Genomic DNA, 26,062 nt, shown 5'->3' with positions numbered 1-26,062 from the left:
GGTACCGGTTTTCGGGTCGTTACACCCACTGTCCTTCATGTTAATTGGGTGGCAAATTTGGTGAATCACCGTTATTTAGACTGGAATCATCAGTGCACCATTTTTTTCCATTGGCTCAAGCTCGCGCTATTCTCTCTATAGTAGTGGCTCCTATAGGTACCATTGATTCCTTGGTCTGGTACTTTACGCAAATAGAGGAGTATATTGTTAAGTCTAGCTATAAGTATCTCATTCAAAGTCATATGGCCAGCTTCATATCTCACAACCTTCCTCTTTATATTGCCTCTCAAATCTATTTAACAACAAAAATGGGCTCTTCCTATTCAAACTAAACTTAAGGTTTTTCTCTGGCATTTATTGCATAATGCAGTTTCTGATTTGTATAATTTAGTATTGTATGGACTTAAAGTTTCTCCTATGTGTCCCTTTTTCTCTGCACAAGTAGAAATACTGGAGCATGCTCTTTTTCTCTGCTCCCATGCTAGTGCTACCTGGTTTATTAGTCTTACTCTTATAAGCTAGATTTTATAGAGTTTTCATGCTTTTTAGTATGTGGGAGACTTTTTGGGGCTCTTTTCGAAATGATCTGTTATGCAGTTTATTTCTCTTACTCTTTAGAATATATGAAAGGCACATAATAAAGGAGTTTTCAAATTTGTTCCTCTAAATACCTTTATCACTTCATCTTGTATTACACTAAGCCACTTGGAACTTCAACAGTATGTTGTTTTTGCTGTCCCTCCATCCTGCTCTTTTTGATATTTATTTAGACATGAGATCTTGTTACTTTCTCCTTATGAGACCTTGAAATTTAATACTAATGCAGCTTGGAAGATTTAATTTTCTTCTATTGTTATTGTTGTAGTGGTTTGTAATATTACTAGTGCTTTATTGGATGGGGTGATCAAGCATGTTTGGAGTTATTCTCCTCTAGCAATGGAAGCTCTTGCAATACTTGAGACTCTTCAATTAACTTTGGCTAGAGGCTCACAATCACCTAATTGTTCTATGGATGCAAAGGTTTTCTTTTTAGTATTGACGGAGCCTGATTTTTCACCTCTTTCAGACATTGTAGTTATTATTGCTACTATTGCAGCTCTACATTCTCAACTGTCTCATCTCTCATTTGAATTAATGTATCAATGGAGTAATAGAGTTATTGACATAGTAGCCAAACTTTGTTTGAAAAATATTTTGCCATGTGACTAGTTGATGGATACTCCTTCGAAGTTAGATGCCCTGCTTTTTTAGACAGTCATGTAAGGTATTAATTTTCAAATAAAAAAGAAAAGTGAATCAAGGGTTAGCACAATAGTGTTTTAGTGGGCTAGTTTCAACTTATTTATTTGAATATTTCAGTAAATTAAATTTCTCCTCTTTGAATAATTTTATTTAATAAATTGTTTTCTCTCTTTCAAAAATATTTTCTCTTATGTTATTGTGGTATTCTGCTATTAAACTATTAGTTACTTTTATTTTCGGTTGGTTTAATTTTAGATTCAAATAATTTAAAAACTGAAATATAAGTTTACATACTGAACCAAATGAGAAAAAAAAGAAAGCATTATTTAAACAAACTAAAAAATTTCGGTCCGATTCAGTTTGTTGGTTTATAGAGCCACAATTACAAAGTTGAAACACTCAAACTAAATGATCATAACCAATTCATCACCTAAACCCTAAATTCTAAACCAATTCATTACCTAATCATCCATCATCAATAATTAAAATATTTCATCAATAAATAACCAAAAAAAAAAAAAAAAACCTATAAGTCCATATATTAAAGGTCTCAAATCCATCAACAAATATTAGCATATGATAGGTCAGAGAGACGAGAAGTGGAAGAAATAGAAAATGATGATGATGATGGAAAAGAATGAAACTGCCGGAGGGACGGGATTTGAAGCAATGAGGCCTTCGAGATTTGGGAGTGAGATAAAAGGAGAGGTTCGATTCGTACTCTCCCTATATGTACACGTTGCTCTTTTAAATTTGATTCAATCAATTGATTCAATTTTTTTTTTCTTTAAAAAACTGATCTAACGGAATCTGAAAACCAATTTCTTTTAGAAAATTATAATTAAAATCAAACTAATTAACCAAAAAATGGAACTGAAAATTTGAATTTAACTGGTTCAGTTTAATTTTTCGTTTAAACAGTTTTCTAGTCATCCCTGCAAATCAAAGTCAAGCACAACGGAAGAAATGAAATTATAACACTATTTTTATTCACTTCAGCCACTTCTTGGAGATTAACTGGAATCGTCAAAGCATAAAATTATCAGCGAGTAAGCTGGCAGATAAAAAACACTGAAAATAAAGAGAACAAAGGAAAAGCGAAGAGTGCAGACATTTGATCGAATTGGTATTGTATTTGCACAAATAACATATTATACAGACAACCTTCAACAATTCCCTCCTACAAATAATGACAATCCAAAAAGGGAATAAAAAAATAAAAAGAAAAAAGAAGAAGAAATAATCCAAGGACACACAACTATACCTTCTGTACATCCCCCACAACAAAATCTCATGTAATAAATTACAATGATCGAATGCCCCTGATTTCACCTGAGACGGGCACAAAAGAAGCCAAGACTATAGAGGTCTTTTCCCAAAGTCCTCTATGCCCTACAGGAAAGAATTACACATCTAAAGAAGTAATAGTTCTCCCCTGACTGTAAGCTTCTCTAGTTTTGCAGCAATGTAAATGCCACTGCGATACTAGATAAAAAATGGAATAGTTCATTCTTTCCTAATTGTAGATTTTCACAGGCTTCTCAATCGTGTGGCGGTTCTGCAAAATTAAGAAAATGTCAGCAAAAAGACTTCCTGAAGGACTAGCAAGTTTTTTTTATCGTCATAGTCAGTCCATGTGCATTAAGGTCCTTATCCATCATTATTTAAAATTATTGTTTTTTACCTCATAATCTAGCTCGTAGGTTTAGCTCTTATTTGTAGTCAGAGGAAACTATCTTCGGTTAAGAAAGAAACTAAATACCTGACTAGCTGCATATGACCTTTTAGGAGCATTGTCAGAGTGCTCCAGCCCAAGATATTGCTCCCAAGCACCATAGACATCCCTTCTCTGAACAAAAGAGAAAATCCAAAGTTGAAGTTGTTAGACAGCTCAAAATGCAATGCAATTGACAGGTGGTTAAAGTAGGAGAGCTGCTTCTGTGCAATGTGTGTATGCCCGTTTGTACACAAGAGAGAGAGAGAGAGAGAGAGAGAGAGAGAGAGACCTGAAATCGATTGGATACAATATCAGAGCCTTGGAGGTATTCAGGACGACCCAGTGACAAGAATGCAAACTTCCACTGAATAACAAAAGAAGCCCCATAAATAAAAATGGTACAAGTACAAGAAGTATGTCTTTAACACTGAGCCAATTTTTTCTCATACAGTAATAAGAGATAAAGGAACAGGCCATGCCTCTTAAAATGTAAAACAGTGAAATAACATTTCCAATCCAAACCTTAAGAAACAAATGAAAAGGCCCATTAAAAAAAAAGAAAAATAATCAACATAGACTAACAGCTTTCTTTATTAAACTAAATACCTTAGCAAACTCCTCATCAGGAACCTGCAATTTTTTTCGCATACGTATTTTAACTTCAGCTAATGTCTCACCCTCATGAATAACCAGGAAAAAGGGCTCCCCAAAATTCTGAACCTGCTGACAAATTTATTTTAAAGAAAATAATAATTAGTGAGAGGTAGAAGGCAAGAGACACCAAAACTCAATTAAGCCTTAATCCAGAACTAACTGGATTGGCTAATATAGATCCACTTCTTACATAAAAATCAAACAGAAAATTAAATTAAATCATACTACCTGATTTTGAGCTGGGTCTTTCATAAAATGATAAACATGAATCAAGCGATCATTAGGAGCAAGGTTTTTCTCCTCCTCTGGAATCTGAGGCAACAAGGTAATATTTCAGAAGATGTTCATGTAAGCATAGGATGAAATAAATAAATAGATAAAAGCATGAATAAGTTGGCATGATAACAAGAATAAACAAGTACTTCAAAAAATTGTTCACAAACTTATTGACAACCACACATCCCATGTCTATCTTGCCAATCTCTCTTCCTATTTCCCAGCATTTGGAAGGTTATTCAACGAAAGGTGTTTTTTATACAGTTTATGAGATAAAAACAGCAAACTAGCTAGTACTTTGTTTAAACACTCAATAGGAGAACTCTTACATAGAACCAGGGATGAAGAACAAAAAGGAACACCTTTCTATGATTATTCTCAAGCTCAAGCACACAAATGCTGGAATTTAAGTTAGAATGTTATCCTTCATGGACCAATGGAATTTGGTGGATGGAGTACCAAAGCAGACATGTGTCAAATAGAAGGGCCTCTCCATCCTACATTCATTGAGTGAATTTCACAATGGATCTAGTTAATTAAAATATACAGTTTCAAACTGCATGGTGCAAACATATAGAGATGTATGGAGAGAGAGAGAGAGAGAGAGAGAGAGAGTCACCTCCTCTGCACGTAATGTCCAGTACTGGTCGTTAATATTCTCAATTTTTTCATTGTGTGGAAAGATCTGAAAATAAACGGAGGCTCAGAAATGAGATGCCAAAAGCACAAAAGAAGAGATTGCATGTTATTCTTTTAGTCATTCTCATATATATTTTTTTTTAAATATTGGACAATAATAACAAAATACAAATTTTCTTTTCAAAAAAATATTTGACAAGAATAGCACAAATGCAGTTAAAATCTTTGCAACAGGATATCTTATTTAAGAATAGAACATTATTACTGGAAAAAATACTTGATACCTTGTAAATCTTGTGATAGAAAACCTCGAGCAATCTAAGTTCTGCACTGGGATGAGATAACTCAACCTGTTCCAAATCAAGGCATAACGGGAAAAAGAGAAAAGATAATTAAAAGCAATCATATTCAAAATTAAGATGCCCTAACCTTAATAGGAAGCATGTCATTGGCATTCATGCCAATCAAGGCAACTCATACATCAATAACAAAATATATGGAGGTACAAAAAAAAAAGCCACCAACTTAACATAGCTACCTTTGTTTTAAGGTCATTAATGACATCACCTATAGTGCTCTGTTTTGGCAATCTAATGGTATGAATCACCACCTGAAAAAATCAGACTGGTCAGAAGAATTAAAAAAGAAAAAAAAAAATATGATATTCGAAAAACTAATTTTAATGATACACACAAACCTCGTCCTTGGTTGCATGATGAAAAGCAACTTTCAATGTTTTCAAGCCTTGCAATTCTGGAAGAGAGATATCCAATACTTCATAGTACAGAATATCAGATGTCTATCATGAAATAAAAGAAACCACTAAATTCTAACCATTAATCAAGGACACAAAGAAACAATAATGATACAGGTCTACACTTCTGTGACTGTTTTACCTGGTTGTAGTGGACCAGCATGTCAGACAAATGATCCACTCCTTGGTACTTGATAGGTTGGGGCTTGGGTTGCTGGGAATAACAGTTATGAGATGTAAGCCTGATTTTAGATGGATCATCCAAGCCAAGATTGTGAGCTACTCTTTCTACAACATCATCATAATTGTGAAGCTTGGACCTGAATTTTAATGAACATAAAAAGAAAGTAAAATAAATTGACTGTGAACCCAAAAAAGTGTGTTTATAGAGGCTCACAAATGAACATTACAAAGTTTGACTTACAGTTCAAGACTAAATTCATCTTCCTTTGGCTTCTCCAAATATCGAAAGCGAACAACCTGCATGGCATCAGGAAAATTAAAGCCAATGCTAAATACATGAACCCTCTAGCAGAATGTCAAATATGAGACGTAATGGAATCTTCAAATAGTCAACACCCAAGTGCCACCATTCCTCGTCTCCAATTAAAAGGTAGATATAAATTCATATACTCATCCATGGTTCAGTTTATTTATTGATTTATTGTTTTAAGATATCGACTGTTACATCTAGTGAGTAGGTTAACTGAAACAGCACAAAGACAACAAGAGTCAGGAAGCAGGCAGACCCCCTGCTTTTGTCATTTTCACCCAACCAGAGCTCTGCTTCCCAAAGGAGGAAGTAGAAGGAAGAAAATTGGGATTGGGAGATCTGGAACCTTTGAGATCTGTATAGAAGGGAGGGTATCACCATTTAAAGGTCCTGAATAAGACAAAATAAGAGAAAGCATCACCTGTTGTATACAATGTTATGTCGCGTCTCTTTTTTACCTTTTTTCTCCCTTTTAGTTTCAATATAAGCCCTGATGTCTAACCATGTTTTCATCTATCAGGTTCTTTTCCTCTTAATTTTTATATAATGACTTTATTTTTTAGAACTCTAAAGGTGTAATAGGTTTCTAATTTCTATTTAGATTCACATTTAGCTACCACAACTTTAAAGACATTTTCAGAAAAGATCCCTAAGGTTAAAAAGAAAAAATAAATCCATGTTTTTCTTCCTAATTTGATGAACAGTTTTTGGCCTCTCCAAAAAAATAAATGAAATTTATTGTTAATAGAAGGCCAAAATAAACTAATACAGTAAAATAAATTTGAATTCCAAACATGCCATGCCATTCTCTCTCCCCCCTTGTTTTCTCTTCTCCCTTCCTTCCCTGCCTAAGGACTTGGATAGCAATATTGAATGGAAAGGACAAAATTGATTTTGATAGCTAGGATTCATTTCTTTATGATTTTTCTCAGGAAAATCATTTGGGTTTGGACCTTGGATTTGATTTCCTTTTGATCACTTTGGGGAAATTAATGTAATTTATGAAATGGGGAAATTTTTGATGTACTAAAATGATGTCATCAAATTTGGAACAAGGGGCTGAAGAAACTTGAGACCAAGGAGCAATGTTATCAAGCGAGAAGCGACACCTTTCTGAAGTAAGGCACCATACTTATATATATATACACACACATAGGCATGTATATGTATGTATATGCGTATAGATATACACGTATACATATATGTTTTAGATATTATATTAATTCCTTTTCAATTAGTAATTATTATAAGGATATATATCCCTAATCAGTTAGCTGAATTATAGGCATACTTATATATAAATATATAATCTTTTTTAATATTGAAATATACTTGAACATTGGAAGTCAACTGTGTTGAGATATATAATTTTTTTTCCTAATTAGTTAACATATATATATATATATATATATATATATAAGTGTTATGCTAACTAACTAGGAAATATTTCCCTAATTAGTTAGTATAATTATGGGGACATACATCTTTAATTAATTACCCAATTATAGGATATAATTCCTAATTAATTAGCATAAATATGGGGATATATCCTCTAATTAGTACCTAAAATTCACCGCTATGGATTAGAGTTCAGTCTTTAAAAAGAAAGAAAAAAATGCATGAATGTTATTTTCAAGATGCGATGCCTCGTCTCGCCTCGGGCCAAGCAAGGAAAGGTGTTCATCTCTTGCAAGAGGCCTCGCCTGACACCTCGCTCAGCCCCTTTTAATGCCTTTAATAACACTACCAACTACGAAGGAGGATCCTTGGAGGAGCATGCACTTCTCAAAGATAGAGGAATATCTTGGAAAGAATGGTGCTTGTGTTAGTGTTTTCATTGTTATCTTTAAACTTCAGCAAAGAGAGCTGACTTTGTGGGATTGCTTCAAGTATGCATCAGTTGCAATGGCCATGATGGAGGGTTAGGTAAGAAAAATTATGCTTCTTGGAGGAAAACAAAACAAAACTACTCATTGTGAGAGAGAAAGTAGACTAACCTAGATTGATTTGTTTGAGAAAAATAGATAAGGAAGAGGGGTTTCACAGTGGTTTAAGCCACAACTCATTTTTAAATTGGACAGGACATTGGTCAATTAAAGAATTTAGAGCTTTCCTATTCTCTTTTGTTGAAGATCTGCAAAGAAACTTCTAGTTTTAATTGGGATCTGATGCTGACCCATGAGATTTTGTCCAAGAGCTATAGTGCTTGAGAAGTTGGAAAATTTTAATCTTCAGCAAAATAAGCTGTAATAATTATTTTTCTAATTTGCTTGGGCCCACAGTTTCATTGTGTTGTTTATTTTTGCACTGGATTTTCTTTACCCTCTTGGTTCTGCATGTTGGAGGGGATGAGGGTGCTGTGATATCATGATAGAGGAATGGAAGAAAGGCTGAGGATGGGTAGAAAAGACGGAAAAAAAACAGTGAGCTGTCAGTTACATTTTTCTGAAAGTAATTTGGAATGACAGGTATTTTTTACCATGGTTTTAAATTACAGTTGCAGCCGCATTTGCGACCATGGTTACAAGCAAATGAAACAGGCCTATGAGGGCCATAGTGCAATGGTAGGCAAGCATTACTCAATTTTTCTTTTAAACTAAATTGTTAAGTTCATGAAATAGGTAGATTTTGCTAGATACAAGTAGAACTAAGATACACAACTATATAATAAGTATAAATACATCAAATAAATACATTAAAATCTATTATTCTTAAACATCATTATCATTAACTAATTTATATTCAAAATAATTATGTGCATCGCATGGTTTTAAGTATTGGTTGTTACGTAATGGCAATTATTTATAGGTTTTTTTAAGGGGTCCGTTACCCATTAAGCTGATTTTCTATGGCTAACAGCAAATTAAGCTGATTTTGTCTGGAGATACCACTTAAGTAAAGGAATTAAACATTGGGGAGTAATTGTAAGGCTTTCACACGTCAACAACTAAGTTTTGTTTTTAGCCCAATCTCGGAGAACTCTTTGCTTATTTGAAAATTCATTTGTTGAATATTTAATCCAGATTCAGAACTTTAATCCAGATTCAGAACTTGTTTTCATTTCTTATATCAATTTACAACCTACCTTAATAAATTACAAGCACAATAACCAACGGCAAGCCGTGGACGGACATAAAGTATATATGCAAAGCATCCTCGTATTAATAATTTTCCATTTACACATTTTTTTGGCATAAAAATAGAGAAATTTACATTTAGACATTGCTATGCAAAGGATCCTCATATATTAATAATTATATTTATTGTTATTAAAAATTATAACATAATTGTTTGCCAAATCTAGAATTAATTTGTGACAATAAATATAATTATTAATAGATATAATAACAATAAATTATATGATAAAAAATCATCATATAAAAATAAATCTCTTAATATACGAGGATTCTTTGCAAATACACTTTGGCAATGTCTAAATGTAAACTGCTTTCTTTTATATACACTAGCTTTTAATTAATGTGCGATACACGTAATGATATTTGTTTATTTTTTTATATGTAATATCATATAATATTACATACGTTGCGTTATTAGAAGTTTGAGAAAGAAAAATAGTATAATAAAGCACAATTTTTCTAAACAAGTATAATAAAACATAATTGTCAAATTAAAATAGAAGAACTGTAATTTCAATTTAATTTTTCTAATTATATTGAAATTCACTTATTCTATGTATTTGTTCTATGAATGGGACAATGACTACTATTCTTATGCCATATTTAAATGATTTAATCATACACTATGTTTGGAGGAATGAGGAAACTACCAAAATGGTTGACTTTCCTCTCGTAAAAAATTTTCATTTGAAAATTAAAATAATTTTCTTAAAATATAAATCTACAAATATGCATATAAACTTATATCACATATTAAATGCAAGTATTTCCATTAGTACAAATAGACACTGACTAATTGGATTGTGGCTATATTTAGCGATTAAATTACAGGAAAATATGTGGACATGATTATTGGTGGTTAAAACCTTTTGTATATTTGTTTTCTTAGTGAACATAAGGTGGGATTTTCCCTGATGATGTTTAACAACAAAAACTTTTGTTTTAGCCTTACAAATATGCTAGAGATCTAAATAAACTTTGAAATTTATCTTAAATAATTAATTTAAATAGAGATTTATTTGAAATAAAATTACAACTTCATCATGAGTAGGAATAAATTTGAATTAGAATTAATTGTTTTAAACTTAAATAAACTTTGAAGTTCATTTTAAAGAATAATTAGTTTTTTTTTATTTTTAAATTATTTTAGTTTTTTTATTTTTAAATTTTTTATTCTTATTGTTATATTCATCATGAATAGGAGTACAAAATTTAGATTTTCTTTCTATATTAAATAGGAGTGCAAAATTTTAACCTTTTTAGAATTTTGAAAGTATTTAAAATTAATTTACATAATAGATTTAAAACAAATTAATTTAAATAGCTTTTTGTTAATGTACATAAATAATATAAAAAACGGAAGGACACTATTGAGAATTCCATTATTTCCCCTCCCCTTCCCACATTTATATATATTATAGAAAAAAAAGTGAAAATGAAAATTCAATTTTCATTGGAGTAATACATCAAAAGCTTGTGATAAATTCCAGTTAGACTGATTTATTTGCTATTTCTCTTTATTCACAAAAAAAAAAAAAGGCTTGTAATAATTATTGAGCTGTTATACATACGTGTAAATGTTAATGACTTTCTAAATGTTCTTTTGGCCGCTCTCAGTTCCACTAAACGTTGAACTGTGATTTGGGAAAGACAAGAGGGGATGAAGGCACAATAATACTTTTATTAGGAACAGTCAAAGTGTTCACATATTTACTATAAGCGGGTATTTAAGGCTAATTTTGCAAAGCAAATCACAATAGCAGCAATGAATTTAGTGTTGATCAATGAGCGAGTATTTAAGGCTAATTTTACAAAGCAATTCACAATAGCAGCAATCAATTTAGTCCAGCTCTATTGTTCAAAACCCACAGGCTTAAGTTAGTCCTGGGAAATTTTTTTCTAGAATGAAGTAGTCGCAAGAAGTTAAATCTTTTTTTATCATTGGTAAGAACAGGGTATTAATTTATTATGGATCTGCACAAGTTTCAAACGTTGTAAAATTATAGGGAATGCATAGTTTGCAACAAGAAAGGAATTGTTAAACCATAATCATAAACTTGGACAGCAAGCAAGCAAGAAAATTGTATGGAAAACTACACTCCAAATCAGTATACTCCATGGTATACCTGGCGGTTATGCACATAATCAAGAAATGAAGGAACGTCAGGGTAGCGGCATTGTTCACCACTTCCAACTTTAGGGGATTTCTGAAAGCAAATTATGTCTCCATCTTCAAGCTGCACAAAGAAAGAAGAAATAAGAAAAAAAAATTGCTAAAGAGCAATTTGGAAAACAAGGGAAAAACTGCAATTAGAAATAGATTTCACATACCTGACTAGCACGAAATGTGAGCTTCTTGTCAATGTGTTCGCACATGACATTAGGTTCAAATTTTATTTCCTGGACACAAAAGAAGATAGTAAGATACTCGACAAGTACATTCTTTTACCTAATTACCTGTAAACTTGTTCAATTAACATATCACGATCATACCCTTGAACTTGTCAAGGAACATATTGAACTTCTAAAAGTACAAATTTCATAATACTTGAGCACAATGTGCCTTGTTCCCAGTGCAGTAATGCACATCCCAAACACATGGCCACAATCCACTTGTCAATGTACACGTCACTGTGTCACTCTCCCCTTTCCATCTCTTTATAGAAAGAAAGAAAAATTCTCTCTCCTCGGAGAAACTCATCTACCTGGAAAAACTGCAAAAATTCTCTCATTTTCCAAGCTCTAGCAATGCCATTAATCCAATCCTTTCTCATCTAGGATTCTTCCTCCTCCTCAAGGAGTCTCCCCTCCAATGCCTTGAGACGTAGCAAAACCCCAGCTTCTGTGCCCTTAAGGGTCACCTCATGGTCCGTCTTTTCTCCTTCCATGATTTGGCTCTCTTCAGGCGACCAAACAGAACAGACACTTAATCTGTACTAGTTACTATAGACTGAAAGCCTCATAAACTGGATCTAAGATACTTTGATGGCAATATCCTGAGGAAAGGCATAAAAGAAAGCACCAAGGAAAGGTGAAGCACGACTTTTCTTCCCACAGCAGAGAGAGGTTCACTACCATTGAGAAAGAGACTGTAAAGCTTGGACGTGGGTTCATACCGGAGGAGTTACTCCAACCCAAATAACAATTTACATAACTTGGGATATCTAAAGAGGCCATACACTTCCATGAGGAATCCATAGCTTTCTGTACCATGATCCTTGCTGATGAGTGGATGAACCCAAATTGAAGAGTTAGGAAAGAAAAAAGAGAAAAGAAATAATCTAAAGTTAACCACAATGGCTAGGAATTTGTCCTCCAAGAAGTCATTATAATCCTTGACAGAGTAAATGCAGCGATTGCAGCCACACCTCATTGCAGCGGACAGTAACACTTGCTTCCTTGAAGCTTTATACCATCTTCACCAAGCATAGTGAGCTCGACTCAAACTTAGTCAAGCCATTAGCACCATTCTTGTGGAGATGGGGTGGAATTTCTCAGATTGAAACTTAAACAGCAAGGCACAATTTCACCACTGGCTCCAACCTAGTGGCTCTTAAGGGATGTGAATTGATTGGATAAATCTTCATTTGAAAAGGCATGGTCAGCAAACAACAAAATATACTCTATGCACTCCCTTGCTCTCTATTTGTTGCATTTTTTTGCTCGAATGATATTCATTTTGCTTAACATTTCCAAGTGGAAATTTGGAAGTAAAATTTCTAAACATGAGGCATTTGTTTACAGAAGAAGACAAGGACGTCAATAACAGAGACTGAGAACAGAATTTAAAGATAAGAAAGAGAAGAAATTGAGATGAGAAGTAGAAGATTAAAGTGAGATGAGAGAAAGAATAAAATTAGATGAGAAGAGAAAATAGAATTGAGATGGAGGAGGAGGAGAGAGAAGGAATTGTTGGGTTATTAAATTCTTTACTATTGAAATCACCTACAATGCTCCCTATTTATATAATTTATTCTATATTCACAAGGCTCCTATTCTCTTATTATTATTATTATTATTATTATAACATTTCCCACCTCTTGATATCATTCTTATCCTCAAGAATGAATGTGACAAAAAAGTTCCATGAATGAAAGATCTTCTGCAGGTGTTTGGAATGCTAGTACAGCCTTTTTTATCTGATCCAATTTCCCTTCAAATTGAAATGTGGGTGTGCTGGTTGTTCTGCAATTATTCTCTTATAACGATCACCCACCATACCATCACCCACACCAACTCACAACAGTGAAATTCAAGGTCAATCTCTCCAACTTATGCCATGAATTTGTAGAAGACTGCAAGTAGCAAAAGCAATGCTCCAAAGTAAAACTTGGTCAGCTTTCAGCATCATCAGAGGTAGAAACATCTACCTGTTCGCCTTCCAAGTTCATTAGTTCAGGCCCCATGCCCTCTATCTTACCACAATTGAAAATTGTTAGAATTGCTGAGATTCCATGCTACAATCAAAGGGGAGTGTTATGGAAAGTTATTTCTATTTAATATAAGATTTGTATTCCTAAATAGATAAAATAATCTATGTATATATTTCCTTAAATAGGAAAATTTCATATATTCTTATTATAGGTGCATAATCCCTTAATTTATGATACCGTACCATATATGTCTTGGATCTTCCATTATAAATAGAGAAGTCTTTGTATTATGAGTGATATAATCCAATTCAAAAAAAAAAATGTAGCCTTTTGAAGTTTTGTGTCTATGGATGTAGGCTCTCGTGGTTGTAGCCAAACCACGTAAATCCTTTTTGTTATTTTCTTCTCTTCTATTATTCTAACTATAACATGGTATCAGAGCTTTCAATTCTTTAGAGCTTGGGTATTGTTCATGGATACTATTCATTGTTATCGTTCATTGGCATTGTTCACATATACTATTCATGGGCACTATTTATTTGCTTTGTTTATGAGCACTATTCACACTTATGTTTGTGTTCGATTGTGTGGTTTATATAATCCCACGAGTTGTTTTGTATTGATGTTTCCTTGCCGGTATTGTCTTTAGAGAGGGATTTTGTGTTGATATTTCCTTGCTAATATTGTCTTTGGAGAGGGATTTTGTGTTGATGTTTCATCATTGGCATTGCCTTTGGAGAGGGAACTGTAATTTGCATTTATATTTCCCACGAGTTGTTTTGTATTTTGGTGCCTTTGTGCGAGTATTTCATGAGTTGCTGATTGTAAGTTTTGATGAGGAAGTTTTTGGCTTCTACTTAGAATCTCATCAAGAGAGAGTATTAGAATTAATGAGATTGTAGCATGCTGATTGTAAGTTCTGATGAGGAAGTTTTTGGCTTCTACTTAGAATCTCATCAAGAGAGAGTATTAGAATTAATGAGATTCCATGCTACAATCAAGGGGAATATTAATATAATCCAATTCAATAAAGATATAGCTCTTTGATGTTTTATGTCCATGGTTATAGACTCTCGTAATCAAACCACGTAAATAATTTTATGTTATTTTCTTCTCTCTTCTATTATTATAACTTTAACAGAAATCATCATGGATTGTTTTCCTAGGATATCACAACAGAAGATCTTTAGGTCAGGGGTATGAGCCTTGACATCCACCTCTTGGCTACAAGCCTTAACATCCACCTCTTGGCTACAAGCCACTTCTATATTCTCTTTGATAGTAGCAGTAGCAAGTGGAACATGAACTTTCACTTGCACCTCATCTAAATTCAACAACTGCACATCAAAGATCTCTTTATTGGAATCTACTGTCACATTTTCCATATTCCTTTGAACTAAACCTTCCAATTTTCCTACTTTCTCTTGAGACAATATTTTCAACTTCTCCCATCTTTTATCCAGCCTCTCCTCTATTATTTTAAATGCTCTGTCAATAGCTTCACCAATGGCTTGTTCAAGTTTATTTAGCTTTTCTTCCCAATATTAGTCTTCCATAATCAGAAATAAGGAAACAGGAACTCAAAACAAGGTCAGCCCTGAAACAGTAATTATGAGCAGGAAACAGAAACAAATCCCTAGAATAGTCATAGAAAAAGATTGGACGAGAAGAGAAATAGAAGGAGAACAGAAAAAAGTAATTGTTATAAATTCAAGAACTTCAAGAAAGGAAAGAGAATAAAGAAAATAAAAAGACCTGATTTTTGGAAAGAAGAATAGGCGATTAAGGAAAGAGAATTTTAGGGGAAAAACAAAAAATTAGAAATTAAGGAAAAGAAGATGAAATAGAGAATTTCATAAAAGGAGAGGACGAAAGCAACAAAGAAAGATATAGAGTTTCAAGAGAAAGAATTTCAAGAAAGACAAAAGAAGTAGAATGTAGGGAAGAACTGAAGGAGAAACCTGGAATTTGGAAAGACTGACTTTTGATCAGGACTTATTTGCAAATCCAATAATTTCACTTAGAACCAAAGCCCATCATCAACAGAGCACAGGTACCATTTTTTCAAGAACAGAGACTGGGAATGAAATTTAGAGATGAGAAAGAGAAGAAATTGAGATGAGAAGTAAAAGATTACATCGAGATGAGAGAAAGAATCAAATTAGATGAGAAGAAAAAATATAATTGAGAGAGAGACAGAGGGAGGGAGAGAGAGAAGATATTGTTGTATTATTGAATTCTTCACAATTGAAATCAGTTACAATGCTCCAAATTTATTCATTTTATAGTATATTCTCGTAGCTTCTACTCTCTTATTATTATTGTAACAAGGGATAGCCAGTGCCTTTATTTTACAGAAAGGGAGACGAGAAGCAAGGGACAATCAGCTGCTGCATTTTCTTTTTGTTCTTCCATAAATGTTCCACATTTACCGTTCAACCGCTTAGATGGGCAACTGGGCATGCACCCAGGCTCCATACTGATAAGGCAAACTTGTGTGCAAGTGTTTTGCAATTTGTTAGTCCAGAAAACTCAACAGGTTTCTTGAAAAGTTCAAGGGTATGATGGGTTAAATTGAACAAGGTTTTAGAGTATTTGGCCTAATATATTTATTGGGCCATATAATTGTTGTAACCAATTAACACATCAATAACATAATTTTATACCAAACTAAATCTGGATGGCTGACCTCGTAAAGTTCAATCTCTTGATCAGAACTAAAGCCAGCCATTTCATTTAGCTTTGTCAATATCTCCACTGGCTTGCCGCTCCCCTTCACAAACAGGCACCCAACAAACCTGTCATCAAATAGTGTCAGATAACTACATTCTCATAAAGTAAGAGAACCCATAATTTGAGATTACCGTAGTTCCTCTTTCAAAGGGTCATAAAGTTTAAAGAAAAGAAGAATGTCATCTTTAGTCTTCTCTGGTAAAGGGATTGGCCGCAAATCCTGGATTATCATGATGATAAGGTATTAAGGATGAGCCAACAAAAAAAAAAGGAAATCATCAATATCCATCATGAAAGCCATAGAAAAAGATGGATTATCATGACGATAAGGTATTAAGGATGAACACCCCCCCCCCAACCAAAAAAAAAAAAAAAAAAAAATCATCAATATCCATCAAGAAAACCATTGGAATAGATAACTATAACATATGCTAATCAACACTACCTGTCCAAGTTCTACTTCCAAAAACAACTTTAGCTCAGGATTATTTGCTTTGTTGGAAACCTCTCTTATTTGTCCAACCTGCAATGGACTTTTTACTGTTACAAATAAGAAAACAGGCAAACAAACTTACAAGCGCAAGACAATCACAACCAAGCATATCTTCACATGTGCTAGGCATAAAGCATATAATCACAACAAAAATCTCATGAGTCTACATTGAGAACGCAGTCAACATCAAATGGGAAAAAAAAATCCTATATAAAAACATCTTGGAGAGCATTTCACAAAAACAAGAAAAAATTGAAATTGCGCATTGCACAAGTATATTTAAATTCCATCACATTTGAAGACAAATAAATAAAAGAAATTCTATAATAATATATAAAATCAGTAAATTAATTATAAAGTTAACTGTAATATAATTTTAACTTTTAGAATTATTCTAAAAACCCAAATATTAAAAAAATTTAAAATTATTTATACACTTGAAAAAATAATAATTAATATTTTAATATTTAACACTTCAAATAAAATTTACAGTAACTTATGGTAAATAAGACCTATAGTCGTCTTAGTAAAACAAAACTTCCATAAAATGTAAAAACAACAAAATAATGAGAAATTAAGTACAAATTACTTGAGCAATAAAATAAATTGAGTTGCTAGCTGGGTTAATTATATATTTTTTTATTTTGTTGGTTTTCTTTAGTTCTCTTAGTTTTTAATTTGATAAAAAAAAAAAATTCCCTTTCAAATGAATCTTTACATTTGTACTTTTTCATAGTAATACTTCTGTTAAGGACAGTCAATAAAGTTAATACATATTCCTTGTATAAGTGATTGCATAACAGGTTTACGGATTTGCATTCCTAATTAGATTAGGAGCAACTTGTACATAATATAGAGAAAAATCATACAGTTTAATTATTTCTTTCATAATTATCTTTTTCTATAATTATGTGAAACATAATGTGTGTTAAATTTGGGTCAGGCCTAACTCACCCCAAAAGCTAACTCAAAGGGGAGGAGTGCCCATGACCCATATAAGGGACACATTACCCCTTTCCACAAATCGATGTGGGATTCAACACACCCCTCACACCCAGAATTTTTACCGGTGCGTAACATATTTATGGAAAGCCCAACATCGGATGGGAGACTCTGATACCATGTTAAATTTGGGTCAGGCCTAGCCCATCCAAAAAAGCTAGCTCAAAGGGGAGGAGTGTCACCCAAAAAGCTAGCTCAAGGGGGAGGAGTGCCCATGACCCATATAAGGGGCACATTACCCCTTCCCACAACCGATGTGGGATTCAACAATGTGCGACAACGTCCTAATTGTTTATTATTTTCTAGAAAAATCAATGGAATAATGTGTAATGTTCAAGTGTAATAACAACTCCACTGCAATATATCACTCATGAACATCTAAAGAACATCACTCACTCAAAATAATATATATTGAATTAGATATTTATAGGTTTTATTTTATCTAAAACAACTCTTTAAAAATGGATATATTCTACCAAGCGAATTCAAGTGAACTCCTTCACTTTACAATGAAGTACCCTTGTTTGATAATATACCACAACATGGGTAAAACACTTGCACACTTAAAATTAGTTGGGAAAAATCTAACGCGAATTTGGAAAATAGGTAAGCCTAGCATGTTGACACGTACTGGATGCCCGTACAAAAGTCCAACCAACATGGTACAACTACAATAGTATTTAAAACCACACAAAATGCCACAGTGAAAAGACAATAAATATGTACTAACAGATTGTGCTTCCTCAAGAGGAGTCAATGGTCGATTTGGGCGATATGTATGGTTTTGGCGCTTTGCCCACAGCCAAAATCGTTGAAATTGCACTGGTATTCCAAACTCTTTAGCAACTTCTTCCTGCAAAGAACTTGACAATTGGAATACTACAGATAACAAAGGTCCCAAAAGACGCATGCAAAATTCACAAATAGAATACAAAAAGAACAAAATTTATATACATGCCTTCATTGTTTTATTTCTTTTGCCCTTTGGGGGATTGTGATTATATCTATCATTTTTATACATGAAATACCATCGATTGTGTGGTCTAAAGTAGGTTACTGTATAAACAAATTATTTTATTCATTATATTTTGTATATCACACATGTTAAGAAGGCAGCAGTCAAAGCCACAATTTGCACTCAAGGCGGAGTCCTCTTAAAGCGTGTACACATGAGGTGCCAAAGAAAAAAAGACAACCGAGCAAAGGCACCAATTTCTAATGTTCTAGAGTTTGACAATGTACCCATGTTCAGTACAGTACAAGAATCCCAGAGCTGTAACAATGTCTTTTGTGCATAAGCTTTATCTTCTAATTTTCAAGCAAGCAGAAATAGTAAGATTAGAAGGTAGTAAGACAAAAAGGGGGAGAGAGGACAGAGAGAGAAGCCAACAGATTTTAAGGCTTCTAATGCATTTTTTACAGAGAGAATTTTTTATTTCAGTTGGAATTCATTGTGAAGCAGAATCCTATTATGAATAACAATATGTAGCATACACATTAGGAAAAAAGTGTATGTAATAGCCATAACAACCTGGAATGAAGCCAAAAGAAAATGAATAACAGAGGATAAAGGGGGTGGAGGAAAGTGGCAGAGGTTTACTTTTCTTAGGGTCTAATGGTTTTTCTATCTGCTAGCTTCTTTTTTCCTACTTAGAATCCTGTATAGGAAAAGGAATTATTTGTAGGTGCTAATTTTAGGAATCAATTATAGGATCTAATTTAGGAGAATTTGTATTTATAATTATTTCCTATTTAGGACTTAGTCTCGAATATAAATAGACATATGTACTCATTAAGAATTATTTATGAAATACAAGAAAACATATTCTGCCACAAATCTCCCCTCAACATGGTACCAGATCATTCAATGCATTAGGGCCTTTAATTGTTCATTGGTATGGTTCACGATACTATTCACGGCGAGTGGACCCTTTTACGCGACCTTTTTCCAGCTGTTTCTTTCTTCTTCTTTTTTTGGCTGATCTCCCTCATGTATTGCGCCTTTCCCAACTTGTTTCTCTCAATTGGTTTGCTCTTTTTTGCCTCTTGATTCTTTTTTTCTCCTTCGCTTTTACAATTGTCTGTATTTTGAATCTTATTTTTTTTAAAAATGGTAGCTGAAGCAAAGATGAGTTCAGTGAATGACTAACAACCCCTCTTTACAGGACTTTGAGTTCAATGAATGAGTTATTGATAACGGATAGATTATATCCATAACAAACAGATTATAAATATGTTGTAATCCCTATTGTAATGGACAATAAATATTACCTTTCTACATTTTCAAAAACAGAAAACAAGTCAAACCGACATTAAATAGAGAACAGAACTCAATATCAAAATTATCTCATATACACAACAGTTTCAAGTTTTAGAAAAATGTAAAATACAGCTTTTCAACAAAAAGTTGTCTCTAAAATAACTTTTTGTGTGAAAATTTATATTTTACTTTTCATGTTACTATACGTATGTGCATGTCAGGATTGCAACAGTATAAGATCAAATCCTACAATCATCATGTTGTACCAATATGTTATACCATATGACCCAGAAGAAGAACTATTCATTTAGAAATTTCCATTAAATGAATTCCTTCAAAACTGAACTCACACAGCTACATTATCTGCGCCAAAAAATATTAAATCAAGCAAGAATTTGACTGCATCCGGCTCCACATATTAGATGCATACTTATTGACAAAGGAGTGCAAGGTGATAATGAAGCAACAAACAACTGGCCATCTGAATGACAGAAAACAAACTCAAGATTTCAATCCACTAATCAATTGCACACCAATAGAAGCCACCAGTTAACACAGATTGTTTATGCAGTTATAAATCTTCCCGTTTAGGATTAAACAGCAGATGTATAATAGATTAGATACAGTAGTAAGGCATAAATGTTGGCTTACTAATATTCCAAGAAAGGAAAGAGCTTGATCCAATTAGAAAAAGCCAGACATCTCCAAGTTCTAGAATGCAAGAGGGCCAGCATGGAAGGAAAGAGAAAGAAAAGAGATACCTTGAAAAGATTAAAGGGCAACTGTTTCTGGATACGGAAACTACGAACTTTGACATGATCCACAAGATCAAAATATATATCTTTCCCAATCTGTTCAAATAGATCCTCACGGCGGGCAACCTAGAAGTACATTATAAGTAAACCATTGACTGAAGTTCCATGAGAGATATTTTAGCACCATACCAATGATAAACAATGATGTGCCAGTTCGTGTGAATGAGCGTACAATTAGATGGGTGGCAATCTCTGAGTCAAATGCTTTTCCCTCCCTCTATGCATGAGTCTTGGGTGGACCCAGAGGGATACAAGGATAAAATTTAGAGTTGTTACCTTTATGATAGTATACAAGTGAGCCTCAGCTTTTTCCTTTCTCTTCTGTTCTTTTTCTTCCTGCTCTTTTTTCAACCTTATCTGAAATTACATATTAGATATGCACAGTAAAACATTGCTATAAAATGGAATATCAAAAATACAATTGACAAAAATATCATCATCTCACCCGGAGGTGTTCTGCAATGTCCTTCTCATCCACATTACAGATTATCTTTTCCTTGTCACTTTCACGTATATATACAAGCATATAGGCATTTGAATATTTTGTAAACTTAAGGGGAGAATTGTTCAAACCGGGATTCGCCTGTGGTAACTGCTACACAAAGCTAAATTGAAACACATTTGAAATCAAATGAAAGCTATCAAGTAATGCTTAAAAATGTTACCTCTTCCTCTCCACCATACTGCTCCTCTAGCGCCCTTTTCATATCCTCCTTTGTTACCCGCTCATCATCAAACTTAAACCTATATGCACAAAGCCAAATGTGCAGGAAGGAGTGAAAAAAAAAAAAAAAGAGGTGCAACAAAGAAAAATCATGAATTATAAAAATTAAATACAAAGAGGTGGCAAACATAAAAAGCAGGAAATAATTGAGAACAGGTACAAAAGAGCATGCTCAAAAATTCAAGTTTAAGAACACTAGTAATTTAGTAACATGAATGAGCACTTGACCCTGTTTGAAAAGCAGGAAGGAAAAATGGTAACAAGAAACAGTAACATAACAGTCATTCAGCAATGCTGAATAAAACAAACAAGAATGGAATAAATGATAATAAATGCTCATTTCAACAAAAGAATTAGAAAAAGTGTAACATAAATGCTTCAAATGAAAAATTATAGCAGCGCTCATGTTACCACTGAAACTAGAACTAGGCAGAACACAATGCATACCATTGATCTGAGAGAGTTGGCCGGATATAAGCATAATAGTGCCCACCATGCACACCACCACTATGAACTAAAACACTGAAAGCAAACAACAGCTCATAATTATGATCCCAATATGCATATCAGCAACAAAATACTCATATTCATCAGTTAACATAGGCATCCAACACAACAAACCCAATAGTATACTTTGCTTTGTTGAATGACACGTCTAACCAAGCAGCACAGAGAAGAAAACAATTACATAAATAACTGTAACTAAAGATTATGGTATATCAATGAATCAAAAGAAAATCTATGCCATCAGCACAAAAAAAAACCATCACAAGATAAACTAACAAAGAAAAACAAGAAATGTTAACGGCCATACAGACTTTAAGGGGCTTCAAATACCAGAGCGTATGACTACATTTTGACCGCCATAGAGGACTACCTATGGGAGCAATCAATTTATGAATGCATAGAAGAAAAAGTGGAAGACGAAGAAGAGAATTTAAAGGGAAAAGAAGGCTTATGACTAGAACCAAAAGGCAGTAACTATGTTAAGACTGTTGGACAGTAGTCTATTACAAATTTAGCATACTTGTACATGACGATCAAATTAAGGTGGTCCACAAATCTAAACCTGATTTGGATCAATAGCAAGATAATCTGTTGTTTAAAAAATTTCAAGCATCCTCTTCAACTATTCAAGATTGTCCATCTGTGATCCTTATGCATGGTTCCGACCCTTGAAGCTCTAATTGCACTTTTGCCTCAGCCACGAATTATTAGCTACTTTTATCATCATGTCATGACATGTTCTTTTTTTTTTTTTTCAACAGTCAGTGCAGCTTACTCGGTCTTTAGTACATATGAACCCATGCACCACATCTTTTTCTCACATTCAAAAAGGGGGTCCTCAAAGTGCATTCACAAGTGCTATTCACTTTCCAGTGAATTCTTACTTGTAGATCAGTTTAACAAGAGATATTTTAATTTGTTCTCAGATTCTTTTACAACATAAATTTTTACCTGTGAAGAGCGTACAGGTTGCGGACACTTCTGTCTGCCTCAGGAGATAAATATTTACCATTTTCTTTATCAAGATCAAGTTGCAAAGGGAACTCATAGCGATCATTTACCTGCAAGACATCAATGGAATAGATGAAGAAAACTGAAAAAAGAGGAAAACATGAAAAAGTACATGTAGCTACAAGGTAACATATCCAGAGACAAGACTATCACTAAATGGCAAAAGTATTACAATGACCCATCATTAGGAAGAAAAAGGTAGCAAACTTTTAACTTTTCAGAAAAACTATTCTGTAACTCTTTAGGAACCATTGTCATTCAGTGGGCAAGAAAACTACTGCCATTTGTGTATGTTGTTTGAGGCCTGTCAGACTGTGTGCATGGCTAATGGTATGGCATTGCATTGCATTGCATTAGGGAAGAGGAGAAAGAAAAGGAGAGGAGGGACAGTCCAAATCCAGTAGGTGCACCTTCTGTGAAAGTCATCTTACCAAGTAAGGAAGACAAGAAATAAGCAACAATGTGAATTTTCTTCATTGATACCTTATTTAGAGAATTGCACGATATTTCTTTTCTATGTCAGGATTTGCTGTGTCCTGTCAATAACTAACTAAAATAAGTTCCATCCATAGCCTTTCTCAATTATAATCAACACCCTAAAATCATCTAGCTAACACACTTCTCCAAATGAGATCACACAACTTTCTCTAACATACGCGATTCATCCAGTCCTTCAGAGAGGCTTGCACTTAGCAAATCCAACTACCCAACTCAATTATTAAATAGAAAGGTTATGTGGGTTCTGAGACCTGAGTCTATTTTGAGAATGTTGATTTGATGATCCACATGGTTAGAAAATCTGGAACAAAATGCTTTAGCTCTCAATCATCAAGAAACAGATCAAGTAATTAAGTGATCTATTCAAACTATGTCATTGGAACAAAAGACGAGGCAATATTCATGGAAAAATTAAACTTGGCCACTTACAATTGCAAATCTTCTGTTGGTTTGCTAATGTTAATGAAAAACTCAAACTTGACTCTGAACTTGTTTAAATTCACGAACAGGAGAAACAACCTTGCAGAAAAACGGGATACCTGGCTCATTTAAGAGCTAAGTTACGCATCAACTTATCTTGATCATATTAACTTCTCAATTTAATAAAATTTAAATATATATTTTTTCTTCCATTTTCACATTTCTCAAAACTGCAGGCATATACAGGTTAGACCATTGCTTTACCAACTCTACCATAAGGTATTTAAATCAAAATCATACATCAAGCAGGCTCCAAGAAAGTAGAGCAAGCTAAGTTTTGAGCTCAAGCTCCACAAACTAAAACCACCAACACTCGCATCGCTTGATTTCTTTTATAGAAAGGCAATACATATCTTACATAAAGAAATTATATATATTCCTATTTAGTTAGAGAATCCCTTAATTTATGGAACCATGACATATATGTCTCAGGCTTTGATACTCTGACTCTTTATTTTGCCACGCTGTACCGATTTCAACTCGACATGGCATGAAATACATGGAATATGTGTTCAACACATACTCATGCAGCCAAACACTTGAGTCACATATTCATATATAGTTAATAGAGCATTCTTTTCTCTTAAAATAATGAGTATGTACTTAGATAGAGAATAGTTATTTGGTTGTATTTTGGATGATGTATTTAGTTGTATTTGAGCGTCTATTTGGATTTTGGACTATAATTGTTACATAATTTTATATTTTTTAATCCTATTTTACTTTATATAATATATCATATCCGAGCACCATATCTAAATTTAGAGCCATATCCCCATCCTTTGTATTTAGAAAGTTGACAAATCAAACATATGGATATGTACCCATATCTGACACCCATACCGAGTCCAAGTAATTGAGGTCTTAGGTATTCCATTATAAATATAGAAGCTAATGTCATTAGGAGATATAAAATATATTGAATAAAAATGTAGCCTTTTGAGCCTTTGTATTTGTAGATAACTGATAAAGTCTCTCATAGTCGAACCACGTAAACCTTCTTTTGCTATTTTCTTCTTTATTTTCTGTTTTCCTAACTTTAACATGGTGTCACAGCTTTCAATTCACGAGGGCTTCAATACTACTCATTGGTAGTGTACAAAAAAAATAGGCAAATTATTTAAATTTAACATCACAGGTGCCATTTATTTACAATTTCATCAGTACTTGTAGAAGACTTTAATTTTATGTATTTCCACATACAAAAGTAGTAAATATTTATCTACATGTATGCCCACTAAATAAGAATATAAATCGCTAAAACAAGCTGCCTAAGTAGGAAAGAACTATATAAAGATATAGATATATTTGATTTCCTATCACTCCCCTCAAGTTGCAGCTCATATATTAATCATTCCCAAATTATTACATATGTAGTCAACTCAAGTTTCATTTAGCATTTTAGTGAAAATGTCTCCTAATTATTTTCCGTTGTGACATGTCCTAATGAGATTATTTTCTATTGGATCTTTTCACAAAGAAAGTGACAATCAATTTCTACATGTTTAGTCCACTTTACGAAATACTAGACTAGAAGCAATATGGACATGCATTTAATTACCACACCACAATTTAGCAAGCAAAGAGATCTTGAAACCAACCTCTTGTAACAATCAACGTACCCATAATACTCAACATACAACTTGTCAAATGACTCAATATTTTGATTTAGTGCTAAAATGAGAGACCAAATTTTGTTTCTTACTCCTCCATGACATTTAGTACCTCCCAAAAATACATAATATTCCGTCATTGATCTCCTATCAACTTTTCAAACTTGCCAAGTTTGCATCAGAAAAGCATTCTGTTGACTGGAGCAAGATTCCAGCAATATTCAACATGATTTCAGCATGATTTGTTTGATTTGATTAGCTTAATTTATGAAAAATATTGTGATTGAGTAATTAGTGTAGTTTCCTTTTTTGGGCTAGAGACGTTTGATTTGATTAGCTTAATTTATGTAAAATATTGTGATTGAGTATTAGTGTAGTTTTCTTTTTTGGGCCGGAGAACATGAATAAATACCTTGTAAATTTCTTAGTTCAATATACAAGCAAGAAAGAGTAGTCTATACTCTATAATTCTTCATGGTATCAAAGACGGTGCTTTCTTTGTGGAGGTGAGTATTCTCTCTCCCAGTCCCAGCACTGCTGCTACTGCCATTTCCTTTGATTTTTTCCTTCTCTCATTTTTTAGCAAACTCAAGAGATGGGGCTACAGTGTCTCCCTCTTGATACGATCGTGATATTATTAT

At 33.4% G+C, this 26,062-nt stretch overlaps 1 protein-coding gene across 8 annotated transcripts in view; it reads right to left on the bottom strand.

Moving 5' to 3' along the window:
- Positions 1–2,355: 2,355 nt before the first annotated feature.
- LOC110624477 (ubiquitin C-terminal hydrolase 12) overlaps positions 2,356–26,062 on the bottom strand; it is a 38,681-nt gene continuing 14,974 nt past the window's right edge. For 2 of the 8 annotated variants that reach the window (XM_021769646.2, XM_021769647.2), the window contains exons 10-32: positions 22,771–22,880; positions 21,760–21,834; positions 21,254–21,332; positions 21,034–21,180; positions 20,865–20,945; positions 20,535–20,654; positions 18,244–18,366; positions 16,464–16,541; positions 16,150–16,238; positions 15,975–16,083; positions 11,244–11,312; positions 11,039–11,149; positions 5,707–5,762; positions 5,425–5,602; positions 5,226–5,327; positions 5,067–5,138; positions 4,813–4,878; positions 4,509–4,574; positions 3,842–3,925; positions 3,566–3,682; positions 3,249–3,323; positions 3,005–3,091; positions 2,356–2,800 (exon numbers count right to left, since the gene is read on the bottom strand). In XM_021769646.2, the coding sequence (XP_021625338.1) occupies positions 2,759–2,800; positions 3,005–3,091; positions 3,249–3,323; positions 3,566–3,682; positions 3,842–3,925; positions 4,509–4,574; positions 4,813–4,878; positions 5,067–5,138; positions 5,226–5,327; positions 5,425–5,602; positions 5,707–5,762; positions 11,039–11,149; positions 11,244–11,312; positions 15,975–16,083; positions 16,150–16,238; positions 16,464–16,541; positions 18,244–18,366; positions 20,535–20,654; positions 20,865–20,945; positions 21,034–21,180; positions 21,254–21,332; positions 21,760–21,834; positions 22,771–22,880 (2,136 nt within the window). In that variant the 3' untranslated portion in view covers positions 2,356–2,758. Of the gene's footprint in view, positions 2,801–3,004; positions 3,092–3,248; positions 3,324–3,565; positions 3,683–3,841; positions 3,926–4,218; positions 4,387–4,508; positions 4,575–4,812; positions 4,879–5,066; positions 5,139–5,225; positions 5,328–5,424; positions 5,603–5,706; positions 5,763–11,038; positions 11,150–11,243; positions 11,313–15,974; positions 16,084–16,149; positions 16,239–16,463; positions 16,542–18,243; positions 18,367–20,534; positions 20,655–20,864; positions 20,946–21,033; positions 21,181–21,253; positions 21,333–21,759; positions 21,835–22,770; positions 22,881–26,062 lie in introns of those variants that run through there. The other 6 variants (XM_043961048.1, XM_021769649.2, XR_006352317.1 and 3 more) reach the window with 5 other exon arrangements.

The sequence above is a fragment of the Manihot esculenta genome, chromosome 10, assembly GCF_001659605.2.
Source record: "Manihot esculenta cultivar AM560-2 chromosome 10, M.esculenta_v8, whole genome shotgun sequence".
Taxonomy (NCBI): Eukaryota; Viridiplantae; Streptophyta; class Magnoliopsida; order Malpighiales; family Euphorbiaceae; genus Manihot; species Manihot esculenta.
Note: the sequence above shows the minus strand (reverse complement) of the source record. Positions and strands in the feature narration are given on the sequence as shown.